Source organism: Loxodonta africana, chromosome 10 (genome assembly GCF_030014295.1).
Source record: "Loxodonta africana isolate mLoxAfr1 chromosome 10, mLoxAfr1.hap2, whole genome shotgun sequence".
NCBI lineage: Eukaryota > Metazoa > Chordata > Mammalia > Proboscidea > Elephantidae > Loxodonta > Loxodonta africana.
The window spans coordinates 85,301,682-85,317,866 of record NC_087351.1 but is presented as its reverse complement, the minus strand read 5'-3'; the positions used below and the strand labels follow the sequence as shown (position 1 = coordinate 85,317,866).

The 16,185-nt window shown below is 40.2% G+C and overlaps 1 protein-coding gene across 1 annotated transcript; it reads left to right on the top strand.

Annotated features, from left to right (window-relative positions):
• The first annotated feature begins 5,837 nt into the window (after nt 1–5,837).
• LOC135232548 (non-histone chromosomal protein HMG-17-like) lies at nt 5,838–6,553 on the top strand. The gene is made up of 2 exons (XM_064291941.1): nt 5,838–5,957; nt 6,122–6,553. The coding sequence occupies exons 1-2, from the start codon at nt 5,838–5,840 to the stop codon at nt 6,299–6,301; spliced, it is 300 nt and encodes a 99-aa protein (XP_064148011.1). The 3' UTR covers nt 6,302–6,553.
• The last annotated feature ends 9,632 nt before the right edge of the window (nt 6,554–16,185 follow it).

Below are 16,185 nucleotides of genomic sequence, written 5' to 3'. Positions count from 1 at the left end.
GTCCATCACAGTGCAATATGCACAGCATATATGTTGTGGCAAAATCCACCAGCCCCCTACCTACAAGACTGAATCAGCTTCTCCAAACACACGGAGATTATGCACAGCACAGGCCAGTTTTTTGGCAGAGAATACTGAATTTAGGTAGAACCTGAGTTTGCTGTAGAAAGAGGCGCTTCTCAGTGCTTAAGTTCTGGCTGGACCATCACAAAGCATTTGTAGTGCTGGTTTTAGATAAAGATGGTTTTGACTAGATGAACTCAGCTTTGCAGATAGATCAATGTCCTAGTCACAGCTCCTTGCGCAAAGCAACAGAAACCCATTGGAGCTAGCACAAGCCAAAGTAGAATTTACAGGAAGATTCTGGAGTATGTCATGGTGAGGAGAAGGCACTGGAATTAAAAACTAGCATGTTAGGAACCCAGGTTATTTTCTTTCTGCCTCTTTACAAGGAGTAAAATAAGATGCTGTTGTTGTTAGTTAAGGTTGAGAGATTGATCTTTCCTGATGATGTGCCCAAAGTAAGTGAGTTGAAGTCTTGACATCCTTGCTTCTAAAGAACATTCTGGTTCAAACTATGGTGTTGGTGAAGAATATTGACTATACTATGGACTGCCAAAAGAACGAAAAAATCGGTCTTAGCAGAAATGCAACGAGGATGGTCCTTAGAAAATAAGATATAAAAGGTCTAATAATGTCTTAGAAATTAATAGATATAACTTAAAAAAAAAAACAAAAAACTAAGGAAAAGAGGCCTTTGCCAGAAAGTGGAACCCAGAGTTAAGAAAAATGAGGAAAGATTAAGATCCCCTTGGCAGAAATTGGTATCAACAGGTTATAACAGGAAGCATCCAGCTTTCCCCATTGTAATGACAGGACAGACCAACCTGAGCAAGGTACCAGGCAGGAACCTGGGTGAAGCCAAGAAAGGGAAAAGAAGAAAGAGAGGTTTTAATATTGTATAAATACTGAACCCAGGTCTTTGTGCTCGAGAACTTTTATTTCTGCAGGTCTGTCCTGACTCAGGTCAAGGTGATTGGGCATTTGCGTATCCTTGCAGCTTTACCTGTTCTTCTAGTTGGCATTGCTACCTAGATAAAACTGGCCCAGAAGAGGTGAAGAATATCCTGTACAAGTGAAGAGGAGATTTAGTCCAAAAGTCATTAGGTGGGGCTAGGCAAGCTAGGTATCTACGTTGGGGGGAGGGGGAGGCCGTAGAAATGACCTGGCACGTGAGTCAGAGCCCGAGTGGGGTGAGGAGAGCACTTGAACAAGGGAAGGGGTGGGGGTGCAAGCTGTCGCAGCGGCATTCCAGCATGAAGTGTCAAAGCCTGAGTAGGGTGAGGAAAGCACACACTTGGGGTGAGGGATGTTAGTGGTGCAGGGGCAGCCCAGTGTGGGGTACTGAAGCTGAGTGGGGTTAGGAGGATATGCACACAGCTGTTGGAGGAGGGAAGGTATAGGATGAGGGCAGTGGCAGGAGACTGGTTATGTATGGGGAAAGGGGAACAGACTGATCAATGAGTAAACGTATTGAGAATAATGGGAGGCAAGGTTCTCACTATTGGAGAAAAACAACAACAAAAAAACAAACCCGTTGCCATTGAATCAATTCTGACTTATAGCGACCCTGTCGGACAGAGTAGCGCTAGCGCTATGAGCGGGCCAAATGTGGGCCTTGCCCGGCGTGCAAGGAAAGCCGGTGATCAAGATACTGGCCTTTGGGGAATCGAAAGCAACTTTTACTGTGAGCCGGCAAGCAAAGAGTCAGGAGGTTTTCTCAGATCAGGCTCCCCGCTCCAGGGGTGTGCTACACATTTATGGGGCAGCTGAATAAAGAAGTTATACATATTCATTAAAATTTCTGGGGAATCATATGCATAATTAACAGCAGGGCACGGGAAGGTCTCTGGGCTGGATGCTGGTGTCGGACCTCTTGCATCTGAATGTTTTGCCTTAGTTTTGCACTGCAGCGCTTTGGTTCCTTCCAGTCTTTTAATGGCACTTTTTTTTTTATTCCAGATAGGTCATCTTAAGAACCTGAGAAGCTTCCCTGCGCATGCGTGCAGGCCGTAGCTGATCTTAACTGGTTTGAGCCACCAGTCTCTAACACCCAGGTGGAAATTTTCCAGGAAGGTTGGAAGCTGGAAAACAACTCAAAAATATCTTTAGTGGGTGTGGTAGAGTTTCCTGTTTGTCACCATCCCAGAACTGCCCCATCAGCTTTCCAAGGAGTGGCTGGTGGATTCGAACTGCCAAACTTTTCGTTGGCAGCTGAGCCCTTAACCACTGCACTACCAGGGCTCTCACTGTTGGAGTGAAAGATATAAATATGGAAAGATATAAAACTAGATTGGAATTGAGGGACTAAAGTAAAATCATGGTTATATCACGTTAATCAAGTGATCTAAGTGTTCTAGGGTAAAAATACCACAAAGTTTAATAAAGTAAAAAGAAAAGTTTTATTCGGCGTATATTGAAAGAGGCAAAAGTTGGAAACGGACAAGCATGCTGCCAGAGCCGTGTCTGCCTGAATCCAAGGAAATTACAGAATAGACAAAAATGGAAAAATGGACAAGCACGCTGCTAGAGCCATGTCTGTGCAAGTCCAAGGAATATTACAAAATAAGCAAAAGTGGGAAAATAGACAAGCATGCTGCCACAGCCATGTCCGAACAATGTTACAGGATGACCAGTATGTACTAACATTACAAAATGGGCAAATTCACTGAAAGCTTCACCTTTTTCACAGACTGGCTAGAAAGTGTTAAGTCACTGTGATTCTACATTTCGAATTGTCTTTCTTAATAATCATTGGTACATGTTTCTGTAAGAACAATCAAGAGGGTCTTCATTGGTCTAACAAATTTTACTATTCACTAAATGCTAACAGAGAAAGATAAGAGTAGAAAGTATGTGGGTCTTTTGTGCTGTTTATGGTTTATTTATGTGAAAAATTCTCTAAAAGATGTTTTCCAAGATTGTCCTAGCTATTGTCCGTATACCTCAGGGTGTAGTTGATGTGTCCTTGTGGGTCCTTGTGAGTCCGGCTCCAGCTGGTTCACATTCTAGGACAAGCAATAATGGCTCCAATATTATTTCCTAAATCGAAAGTTAATATCACCAGTAATAACACAAATGTAGATCATGTATCATGTGAGAGGATACAATGAGAAGAACACAGCATTACTTCTGTAGCATTCCTGCCAAAAACACAAAACGTGAAGCTAAAACCATGAGGAAACATCAGATAAACTCATAAGGAAGAAAATTCACAAAGTAACTGTCTTGTAATCTTCAAAAGTTTCAAGGTCATGGAAGACAAGGAGAGTCTGAGAAACTGTTCCAGACTGAAGGAGACAAAAGAGACTTGTCGATTTAATGCAAAATGTGATGTGAATTGAACCTTTTGCTCTCCAGAGGATATTATCGGAACAATTGCTGAAACTTGAATGGGTCTCTGAATTAGATGGTAATAATATTATTGGAACCCTGGTGGCACGGTGATTAGGAACTCAGCTGCTAACCAAAAGGTCTGCAGTTCAAATCCACCAGCTGCTCCTTGGAAACCCTATGGAGCAGTTCTACTCTGTCCTGTAATGTCACTATGAGTCAGAATCGACCTGATTGCAACAGGTCTTTTTTTTTTAATAACATTATTGCCATCTAATAATTGATGTTAATTTCCTAATTCTGAAGGTTGTATGGTAGTTCTGTAGGAGTGTCTCTGTAGGAATTATACACTAAATTGTGTAGGTGTGGTGGTGTCAGAGAGTAAACTGGAGTTTCTGTTAAAATTAAAGCAAAGAGTTTTATTGAAGGAACAGAGCAATCCAGACAGGGCAGCACTTCGTGAGGATTCACAAAAGTACTCTGACAAAAGGAATTCTTCAGTTTAAGGACAGAAAATTCAGGAACTTACAAGGAAAAAAATTCTGATTGGTTGACATTTACGAAATCATACTTTAACAAACACCAGACAATTATGAGATCCCAAGCATCGTTTTGTTAACCTTAAAGTTTGAGTCAGTTAACATCTTGCTAATCTATGGATATTTTGGGGGCCAGCCTGAGTGAATAGTTTTCCTGAGAGCATGCTGTGAGAGGAAGGGAGGGGAGGGGAGCCCGAAGGCTTCCTGAGGTATTCTGGCTAGCTGACTTTAGAATCAGCTCAAAAAGCGCAGTAAACAGCAGAAATGGAGTCTGGCCTACATCTTTGGCAGGAAGCCTTCATTATGCCAACCACCTAGATTTTGGGGGCTCCTTCTTATTTCCAGATGGTTCAGGAAAACAAGTTCTTTGTTTTATTCTTAGAAGTTTCTTTCTGTTCAAAGTTAGTATTTTTAATTATTATAAGTGTACAATTCAATGATGTTAATTACATTTATCTTATTGAATTATTTTTTTTAATAATTTTTATTGAGCTGTAAGTGAACGTTTACAAATCAAGTCAGTCTGACACATATAAGCTTATATACACCTTACTCCATACTCCCACTTAATCTCCCCCTAATGAGTCAGCCCTTCCAGTCTCTCCTTTCGTGACAATTTTGCCAGTTTCTAACCCTCTCTACCCTCCTATCTCCCCTCTGGACAGGAGATGCCAACACAGTCTCAAGTGTCCACCTGGTACAAGTAGCTCACTCTTCACCAGCATCTCTCTCCAACCCATTGTCCAGTCCAATCCATGTCTGATGAGTTGTCTTCAGGAATGGTTCCTGTCCTGGGCCAACAGAAGATTTGGGGACCATGAACGCTAGGATTCCTCTAGTCTCAGTCAGAGCATTAAGTCTGGTCTTTTTATGAGAATTTGGGGTCTGCATCCCACTGATCTCCTGCTCCCTCAGGGGTTCTCTGTTGTGCTCCCTGTCAGGGAAGTCATTGGTTGTGGCCGGGCACCATCTAGTTCCTCTGGTCTCAGGACGATGTAAGTCTCTGGTTCTTGTGGCTCTTTCTGTCTCTTGGGCTCATAGTTATTGTGTGACCTTGGTGTTCTTCATGCTCCTTTGATCCAGGTGGGTTGAGACCAATTGATGCATCTTAGATGGCTGCTGGTTAGCATTTAAGACCCCAGACGCCTCATTTCAAAGTGGGCTGCAGAATGTTTTCATAATAGAATTATTTTGCCAATTGACTTAGAAGTCCCCTTAAGCCATAGTCCCCAAACCCCCGCCCTTGCTCCGCTGACCTTTGAAGCATTCAGTTTATCCCGGAAACTTCTTTGCTTTTGGTCCAGTCCAGTTGAGCTGACCTTCCCTGTATTGAGTATTGTCCTTCCCTTCACCTTAAGTAGTTCTTATCTACTAACTAATCAGTAAATAACCCTCTCCCACCCTCCCTCCCTCCCCACCTCGTAACCACAAAAGTATGTGTTCTTCTCAATTTATACCATTTCTCAAGATCTTATAATAGTGGTCTTATACAATATTTGTCCTTTTGCCTCTGACTAATTTCACTGAGCATAATGCCTTCCAGGTTCCTCCATGTTATGAAATGTTTCACAGATTCGTCACTGCTCTTTATCGATGTGTAGTATTCCATTGTGTGAATATACCATAATTTATTTACCCATTCATCCGTTGATGGACACCTTGTTGCTTCCAGCTTTTTGCTATTGTAAACAGAGCTGCAATAAACATGGGTGTGCATATATCTGTTCGTGCGAAGGCTCTTATTTCTCTAGGGTATATTCCGAGGATTATTGAATTATTTTTAAGTTTAAAAATTATCTAGACAGGAGCAGTGTGAAGAGGGGACAGACCAACCCCTGGATCCACGAAAGCTCTTGTGCTGCTTCATCCCCACGCCTGGTGCCTGTGTCCGCTGCCATCACCACTATGCCCAAGAGAATAGCTGAAGAGGATGCTAAGGGAGATAAAGCCAAAGTGAAGGAGAAACCACAAAGGAGACCTGCAAGGTTATCTGCTAAACCTGTTCCTCCAAAGCCAGAGCCTGAAGCCTGAAAACCTGTTGCAATGGAGTCGATTCCGATTTACAGCGACCCTGTAGGACAGAGTAGAACTGCCCCAAAGGGTTTCCAAGGATGGCTGGTGAATTTGAACTGACGACCTTTTAGTAAGCAGCTGTAGCTCTTAGCCACTGCACCACCAGGGCTCTGAAGACTAAAAACGCCCTTGCAAAGAAAGAAGAGAAGGTACTCAAAGGGAAAAAGCGGAAAGCTGATGCTGGCCAGAATGGGAATGACCCTGCAGAAAATGGAGATGCCCAAACAGACCAGGCACAGAAAGCCGAAGGTGCTGGAGATGCCAGTGAAGCGTGTGCACTTTTGGTAACTGTGTAATTCTGGTGACTGTACAGTTTGAAATACTATTTTTATCAAGTTTTATAAAAACGCAGAATTTTATTTACTTTTTTATTGTTTTTTGGGGAAGGGGCAGATGACACTAAGAGAATTTCTCCGAAGCTGGATTGATGTGGAGTTTTGGGAGATTTCCTCTTGGTTCCCAGGAGGAGGGAGTCCTTGATGTTGGCACACATTTGCCACCTTGGCACAAATGCCTTTTGGTGTGGAAAAACTAAAATTTGTTTTTACGGCCCCATGTCCTCTTCTCCCTCTCTGCCTTCAACATAGACTTGACTCCCATAACCTCGGAGACCTATTGGGATCTGACCCCCCAAAATTAATTACAAGCATGTCAGGCAATGTGGACTTCCCAGGAATGCCATCTCAATGGCATCCCTCAAAATAACAATGGTTCCCTTTTTTAGATTGTGGATCTTCAGACTGATACTTCTGCCATTTTCATTTCGTTTTTCTGAAAGTCAGGGTCGGCTTGTGAAACGCTGTTATAACAACATGTTAAATGTGAAATGTCAACCCTCACTCTAAACTTTCTCTGTTCAGAGCATCAGATGAAGAATTCATTGGGTTTTATAGTGGCTTTCTGATTTTTGAGGTCTATTGAAGAAGGGAGTTTGAAAGTTGTTGTATACTATCGATGATTGTCTGCCCATGTCCTGCCTGAAATACATGATCGTTTATAAAAAGTATCTTTAATAAAGCTTGATACAGTTTGGCTTGGGAAAAAAAATTATCTGGAGCAAAAAATAAGGTTAAAGATATTAGATAAACAAAAACGGAGTGTTTACTGCCAACAAACCAGATAAGTAAAGTAACAGAGAACAAAGAAAGGGGTAAATCCATCTAGAAGGACATTGACTGTAGAATTTTAAAATAAAATAAGTGACAATAATAACATAGGAGTTAGTAGGGGAATATGTGGAGCTAAAGGTTCTAAAATTTTCTTACGTTTTCTGAGAGAAAGGTAAATGTACTGATTAGATTTTCATAAGTTGAGGATGCATACTATAATTTTTAAGATTCACAATAAAAAATAGAAAAATAATACATAACTTCAAAGAGGGTAGAAAATGAAGGCCAAAAAAAAAAAAAAGGAGAGAAAAAGGAACATAGAACATATAGACAAGCACATAATAATATAATTGTTTTTAATCCAAATATATCAGAATATACATTAATTGTATATGGACTAAATGCTTCAATTAAAAGACAAAGATTGGATAAAATTGGATCAGACTAGATTAAAAAAACCAGAAACCAACTACCTGCTGTTGACAAGAGACACATCTAAAACAAGGATACAGAAAGTTTGAGAGGCATACTACTCAGCCATAAAGAGGAATGAAGTCCCAATGCATGCCACTACACGGCTAAACCTTGAACACATCTCGCTGTGTGAAATAAGTCACTTGCAAAAGCACAAATATTGTATGTTCTCACTTATATGAAATAAGCAATTTTTTTTGAGAGCCAAAGGAGAGTAAAAATGTACCATGTTAACAAGAAGAGATGATTGTTACGGCTTTGTTAGTATTAGACAACACAGATTTCAAGGTAAAAAAGCATAACTGGAAATAAAATAGCTACTTTGTAGTGATTACAGATTCAATTCACCAGATGATACAATAAGTCGATATTTTAGTGCGCCTAATAATTATGGCTTAAAAGACATAAAGCAAAAATTAACAGAACTGAGGACTAAGGTGTGCCTGACCCAAGCCACGGTATTTTAATTTGGCTCACATGCACGTGAAAGCTGGACGATGAATAAGGAAGACTGAAGAAGAATTGACACCTTTGAATTCTGGTGTTGGCAAAGAATATTGAATACACCATGGACTGCCAGAAGAGTAAACGGATCTATCTTGGAAGAAGTACAGCCAGAGTGCTCCTAAGATGCACAGATGGCAAGACTTCGTCTCATGTATCTCGGACATGTTGTCAGGAGGGATCAGTCCCTGAAGAAGGACATGATGCTTGGTCAAGTGGAGGGTCAGCAAAAGAGGAAGACCCTCAACAAGATGGATTGACACAGTGGTTGCAACAATGGGCTCAAGCAGAGCAACGATTGTGAGGATGGTGCAGGACCAGGCAGTTTTTCATTCTGTTTTACATGGGGATGCTATGAGTTGGAACCAACCTGATGGCACCTAACAACAACACAAAGAGAAACTGGCAAATCCATAATAAGGTTATATTTTTTGCCATCTCTCAGTAACTGATAGGTCCAGCAGCCAAAAATCAGTAAGGACATGGAAGATTTGAACACAATGAACAAACTTGATTTAATGGACATATCAGTATATAAAAGAGTATATAAAAGCATCCAAAAACTGCAGAATACATATTCTTTTTTTTTAATAATTTTTGTTGTGCCTTAAGTGAAAGTTTACAAATCAAGTCAGTCTTTCACACAAAAACCCATATACACCTTGCTACACACTCCCAATTACTCTCCCCCTAATGAGACAGCCCGCTCTCTCCCTCCACTCTCGGTTTTCGTGCCCATTTCGCCAGCTTCTAACCCCGTCCACCCTCTCATCTCCCCTCCAGACAGGAGATACCAACATAGTCTCAAGTGTCCACCTGATCCAAGAAGCTCACTCCTCACCAGCATCCCTCTCCAACCCATTGTCTAGTCCAATCCATGTCTGAAGAGTTGGCTTCAGGAATGGTTCCTGTCCTAGGCCAACAGAAGGTCTGGGGGCCATGACCACCGGGGTCCTTCCAGTCTCAGTCAGACCATTAAGTCTGGTCTTATGAGAATTTGGGGTCTGCATCCCACTGCTCTCCTGCTCCCTCAGGGATTCTCTGTTGTGTTGTCTGTCAGGGCAGTCATTGGTTGTAGCCGCCGGGCACCATCTAGTTCTTCTGGCCTCAGGATGATGTAGTCTCTGGTTCACGTGGCCCTTTCTGTCTCTTGGGCTCATAATCGCCTTGTGTCCTTGGTGTTCTTCATTCTGCTTTGCTCCAGGTGGGTTGAGACCAACTGATGCATCTTAGATGGCTGCTTGCTAGCTTTTAAGACCCCAGACATCACTCTTCAAAGTGGTATGCAGAATGTTTTCTTAATAGACTTTATTATGCCAATTGACTTAGATGTCCCCTGAAACCATGGTCCCCAGACCCCTGTCCCTGCTATGCTGGCCTTCGAAGCATTCAGTTTATTCAGGAAATTTCTTTGCTTTTGGTTGAGTCCAATTGTGCTGACCTCCCCTCTATTGTGCACTGTCTTTCCCTTCACCTAAAGTAGTTCTTATCTATTATCCAATTAGTGAATGCCCTCTCCCACCCTCCCTCCCTCCCCTTCTCTTGTAACCACAAAAGAATATTTTCTCCTCAGTTTAAACTATCTCTCAAGTTCTTATAATAGTGGTCTTATACAATATTTGTCCTTTTGCAACTGACTTATTTCACTCAGCATAATGCCTTCCAGGTTCCTCCATGTTATGAAATGTTTCACAGATTCCTCACTGTTCTTTATCGATGCGTAGTATTCCATTGTGTGAGTATACCATAATTTATTTCTCCATTCATCCGTTGATGGACACCTTGGTTGCTTCCATCTTTTTACTATTGTAAACAGTGCTGCAATAAACATGGGTGTGCATATATCTGTTCATGTAAAGGCTCTTATTTCTCTAGGATATATTCCAAGGAGTGGGATTGCTGGATCATATGGTAGTTCTATTTCTAGCCTTTTAAGGAAATGCCAAATCGATTTCCAAAGTAGTTGTACCATTTGACGTTCCCACCAGCAGTATAGAAGTGTTCCAATCTCTCCACAGCCTCTCCAACATTTATTATTTTGTGTTTTTTAGACTAATGCCAGCCTTGTTGGAGTGAGATAAAATCTCATTGTAGCTTTTTGATCTGCATTTCTCTAATGGCTAATGATCATGAACATTTCCTCATGTATCTGTTAGCTACCTGAATGTCTTCTTTAGTGAAGTGTCTATTCATAACTTTTGCCCATTTTTTAATTGGGTTATTTGTCTTTTTGCAGTTGAGTTTTTGCAGTATCATGTAGATTCTAGAGATCAGGTGCTGATCAGAAATGTCATAGCTAAAAACTTTTCCCAGCCAGTCAAAAAAAATTTTTTTTGTAGGTAGTCTTTTTACTCTTTTGGTAAAGTCTTTGGATGAGCATAGGTGTTTGATTTTTAAGAGCTCCCAGTTATCTAGTTTTTCTTCTGCATTCTTTATAATGTTTTGTATACTGTTTATGCCATGTATGAGGGCTCCTAACATTGCCCTTATTTTTTCTTCCATGATCTTTATCGTTTTAGGTTTTATATTTCAGTCTTTGATCCATTTTGAGTTAGTTTTTGTGCATGGAATGAGGTATGGGTCTTGTTTCATTTTTTTGCAGATGGATATCCAGTTATGCCAGCACCATTTGTTAAAAAGACTGTCTTTTCCCCATTTAACTGTTTTGGGGCCTTCGTCAAATATCAACTGCTCATATGTGGATGGATTTATGTCTGGATTCTCAATTCTGTTCCATTGGTCCATGTATTTGTTGTTGAACCAGTACCAGGCTGTTTTGACTACTGTGGTGGTATAATAGGATCTAAAATCAGGTAAAGTAAGGCCTCCCACTTTGTTCTTCTTTTTCAGAAATGCGTTATTTATCCAGGGCCTCCTTCCCTTCCATATGAAGTTGGTGATTTGTTTCTCCATTTCATTAAAGAATGTTGTTGGGATTTGGATCGGAATTGCATTAAATGTATAGATTGCTTTTGGTAGAACACACATTTTTATAATGTTAAGTCTCCCTATCCACGAGAAAGGTATGTTCTTCCACTTATGTAAGTCTCTTTTGGTTTCTTGCAGAAGTGTAGTGTGGTTTTCTTTCTATAAGTCTTTTACATCTCTGGTAAGATTTATTCTTAAGTATTTTATCTTCTTGGGGGCTACTGTAAATGGCACTGATTTGGTGATTTCCTCTTCGATGTTCTTTTTGTTGGTGTAGAGGAATCCAACTGATTTTTGTATGTTTATCTTGTATCCCGATACTCTGCTGAACTCTTCTATTAGTTTCAGTAGTTTTCTGGAGGATTCCTTAGGGTTTTCTGTGTATAAGATCATGTCATCTGCAAAGAGAGATACTTTGACTTCTTCCTTGCCAATCTGGATGCCCTTTATTTCTTTATCTAGCCTAATTGCTCTGGCTAGGACTTCCAGCACAACGTTGAATAAGAGTGGTGATAAAGGGCATCCTTGTCTGGTTCCCGATCTCAGTGGGAATGTTTTCAGGCTCTCTCCATTTAGGGTGATGTTGGCTATTGGCTTTGTATAAATGTCCTTTATTATGTTGAGGAATTTTCCTTCTGTTCCAATTTTGATGAGAGTTTTTATCATGAATGAGTGTTGAACTTTGTCAAATGCCTTTTCTGCATCAATTGATAAAATCATGTGATTCTTATCTTTTGTTTTATTTATGTGATGGATTACATGAATTGTTTTTCTAATGTTGAACCATCCCTGCATACCTGGTATGAATCCCACTTGGTCATGGTGAATTATTTTTTTGATATGTTGTTGAATTCTATTGGCTAGAATTTTGTTGAGGATTTTTGCATCTACATTCATGAGGGATATAGGTCTATAATTTTTTTCTTGTGGTGTCTTTACCTGGTTTTGGTATCAGGGATATGGTGGCTTCATAGAATGAGTTTGGCAGTATTCCGTCCTTTCCTGTGCTCTGAAATACCTTTAGTAGTAGTGGTGTTATCTCTTCGCCGAAAGTTTGGTAGAACTCTGCAGTGAAGCCGTCTGGACCAGGGCTTTTTTTTGTTGGGAGTTTTCTGATTACCTTTTCAATCTCTTCTTTTGTTATGGGTCTATTTAGTTGTTCTATTTCTGTTTATGTTAGTTTAGGTAGGTAGCGTGCTTCTAGGAATTCATCCATTTCTTCTAGGTTTTCAAATTTGTTTGAGTATAGTTTTTCATCGTAATCTGATGTGATTCTTTTAATTTCAATTGGGTCAGTTGTAATATCGCCCATCTCATTTCTTATTTGGGTTATTTACTTCCTCTCCTGTTTTTCTTTTGTCAGTTTGGCCAGTGGTTTATCAATTTTGTTGAGTTTTTCAAAAAAACAGCTTTTGGTCTTGTTAATTCTTTCAATTGTTTTTCTGTTTTCTATTTCATTTAGTTCAGCTCTAATTTTTTAAATTTGTTTTCTTCTGGTGCCTGTGGGTTTCTTTCGTTCCTCTCCTTCTATTTGTTCAAGTTGCAGGGATAGTTCTTTGATTTTGGCCCTTTCTTCTTTTTGGATGTGTGCATTTATTGATATCAATTGGCCTCTGAGCTCCGCTTTTGTTGTGTCCCAAAGGTTGTGATAGGAAGGGTTTTCATTCTCATTGGATTCTCTGAATTTCTTTATTCCATCCTTAACGTCTTCTATAACCCAGTCTTTTCTGAGCAGGGTATTGTTCAGTTTCCAAGTGTTAGATTTCTTTTCCCTGCTTTTTCTGTTATTGATTTCTACTTTTATGGCCTTATGGTCAGAGGAGATGCTTTGTAATATTTCAATGTTTTGGATTCTGCTAAGGCTTGCTTTATGACCTAATATGTGGTCTATTCTAGAGAACGTTCCATGTGTACTAGAAAAGAAAGTATACTTGGTTGCTATTGGGTAGAGTGTTCTGTATATGTCTATGAGGTCAAGTTGGTTGAGTGTGGCTTTTAGATCTTCCATGTCTTTATTGAGCTTCTTTCTGGATGTCTTGTCCTTCACTGAAAGTGGTGTGTTGAAGTCTCTTACTATTATTTTGGAGCTGTCTCTCTCACTTTCCAATGCTGATAGAGTTTGTTTTATGTATCTTGCAGCCCTGTCATTGGGTGCATAAATATTTAATATGGTTATATCTTCTTGGTGTATTGTCCCTTTAATCATTATGTGGTGTCCTTCCTTATCCTTTCTGATTGACTTAACTTTAAAGTCTATTTTGTCAGAAATTAATATTGCCACTCCTGCTGTTTTTTGATTTTTGTTTGCTCAATATATTTTTTTCCATCCTTTGAGTTTTAATTCGTTTGTGTCTCTAAACCTAAGGTGTGTCTCTCGTAGGCAGCATATAGACAGATCTTGTTTTTTAATCCATTCCGCCACTCTCTGTCTCTTTATTGGTGCATTTAGTCCATTTACATTCAGGGTAATTGTGGATAGGTATGAATTTAGTGCTATCATTTTGATGTCTTTTTTTGTATGTATTTTTGACAGTTTCTTTTTCCCACTTGATTTTATGTGCTGAGTAGGTTTTCTTTGTATATTGTCCTTTCCTCATATTTGTTGTTGTTGATTTTGTTTCTGCTGAGTCTGTATTTTTCCCTTGTATTTTATTTTGATGAGTAGGATAATTTGTCTCCTTTGTGGTTACCTTATTATTTACCCCTATTTTTCTAAATTTAAAACTAACTTTTATTTCTTTGTATTGCCGTATCTTCCTCTCTATATGGAAGGTGTATGATTACATTTCTTAAAAAAAAAAAAAAAACCCTCTTTATTATTTTAATGTTGTCTTCTTTTATATAAAAAAAATTTTTTTTTTCTTTTATATAATAACGTCACTATTACCCTGTTTTGGGTTTTTTTTTTTTTAATAATCTTGCTTTGTTTTTTTGGAGTTCCCTGTCTGAGTTGACTTCTGGTTGCTCTGCCCAGTGTTCTAGTCTTGGGTTGTTACCTGATATTATTGATTTTCTAACCAAAGAACTCCCTTTAGTATTTCTTGTAGTTTAGGTTTGGTTTTTACGAATTCTCTAAACTTGTGTTTATCTGGAAATGTCTTAATTTCACCTTTATATTTAAGAGACAGTTTTGCTGGATATATGATTCTTGGCAGGCAATTTTTTTCCCTTCAATTTTTTAAATATGTCATCCCATTGCCTTCTTGCCTGCATGGTTTCTGCTGAGTAGTCCGAGCTTATTCTTCTTGACTCTCCTTTGTAGGTGACTTTTTGTTTATCCCTCGCTGCTCTTATAATTCTCTCTTTTATCTTTGGTTTTGGCAAGTCTGATTATAATATGCCTTGGTGACTTTCTTTTAACATCTACCTTATGTGTAGTTCGATGAGCATCTTGGATAGATATCTTCTCATCTTTCACAATATTAGGGAAGTTTTCTGCCAACGAATCCTCAACAATTTTCTCTGTATTTTCTGTTATCCCTCCCTGTTCTGTTACTCCAATCACTTGTAGGTTATTTCTCTTGATAGAGTCCCACATGATTCTTAAGGTTTCTTCATATTTTAAATTCTTTTATCTGATTTTTCTTCAAATATATTAGTGCCAAGTGATTTATCTTCAAGTTCAGAAATTCTAGCTTTTTACTTGCTCAATTCTGCTCCTCTGACTTTCGACTGAGTTGCCTAATTCTGTAGTTTTATTGTTAATCTTCTGAATTTTTGATTGCTGTCTGTCTATGGATTTTTCCAGCTTATTAAACTTTATATTATGTTCCTGAATAATCTTTCTAATTTCTTCAGTTGTTTTATCTGTGTGCTCCTTGGCTTGTTCTGCGTATTGCCTCATTTCCTTTCTGATGTCTTGAAGTGTTCTGTATATTAAACTTTTGTATTCTTCATCTGGTAATTCCAGGAATGCACTTCCATCTAGAAGATCCCTGGATTCTTTGTTTTGAGAGCCTGTTGAGGTGATCATGGTCTGTTTCTTTATGTGACTTGATATTGACTGTTGTCTCCGAGCCATCTAGAAGTTATTGTATTAGTTTATGGTTGTTTACTGTGTCATAGCTGCTTGCCTTGTTTTGTTTTGGTATACCCCTATGGGTTGCTTGAGTTTGCTAGCTTGATTATTTTTGCCTTTGGAGCTCTGGTATCCTGTCCCCAGCTGGCTAGAGCTGTTATCAAGTATATCAGTCTAGGAGTCCATTCAGTTTTCTTGTATGAATTCAGCTCAGGTTTCCAGGTGGCTGATCAAGTGTGTGGTACAGGCTCTGTCCTACAGTCTTAGAGGGGCAGGGGTGACTGGCATATATGCCGGTATCTGATGGCAGCAGGGGGTCACGCTCTGAACAAGGCAGGGGGCTTAAAACTGACCCCCATGTGTCTCTGAGGAAAACACGTCTCTGTCCTCTAGAGTGTGTGGGTGGGTGGGTTCTGCAGAGGGACCATGGGCACCCAAAGTTTTTGTTGTAAGGACTGGCAGGTACCAGTTATCTTTGGACCCCTGTTGCGGGTGGCTGGGTGACCTGCGTGGAGCTACCAATCCTTAGGTCCCTGATGTGGGTAGGCAAGGACCTTGTTTAATAGCAAAGCAATGTCAAGCGTCAAACACCCACCTCTCCACTGCACAGCTGAAATGGTTGGAGATTGCCAACGAGGGCCTATTCTCCCAAAATAGGCCCACACAGGTCCATGTAGAAGGGAAAGGTGCTCAAAGTCCATGGACGGTTTAGGCCTGGAGAGGAGCCACTTCTGTCCTGAGCTCCCCCAGTTAATGGAGTTAGCAAATTATCTTTTCTGCCCAATTGCAAATTTTTTCCTTCCCCAAGGCTGGGAGGATGGCTCTAGGTGCTCACCAGGGTCTATCTCAGGCCCAGGGATTCAGCCGCTGAAGCTGGCTTGGGGGTGGGGGGGGCACATTAAAATATACTCATGTACTTAGCTTTTGCAGGGAGCACCGTTCTCCTCAGGTTCCAGAGGTGTGAGTAGGCTGTGTGGCTGACTGCTTCTCTGTGAGGAAACTGTGACCAAATGCTAGTACCAACCTGCCACCGCCATGACCGCCCCCGCTCCAGGAATGGTGCCTAAGGGCTCCCTGCAATTCAGGTCAGGTAACTCTTCTCCACTTCTGAATGGTCTCTTCCTCCCCCTGCCCCTCGGTTCACTGT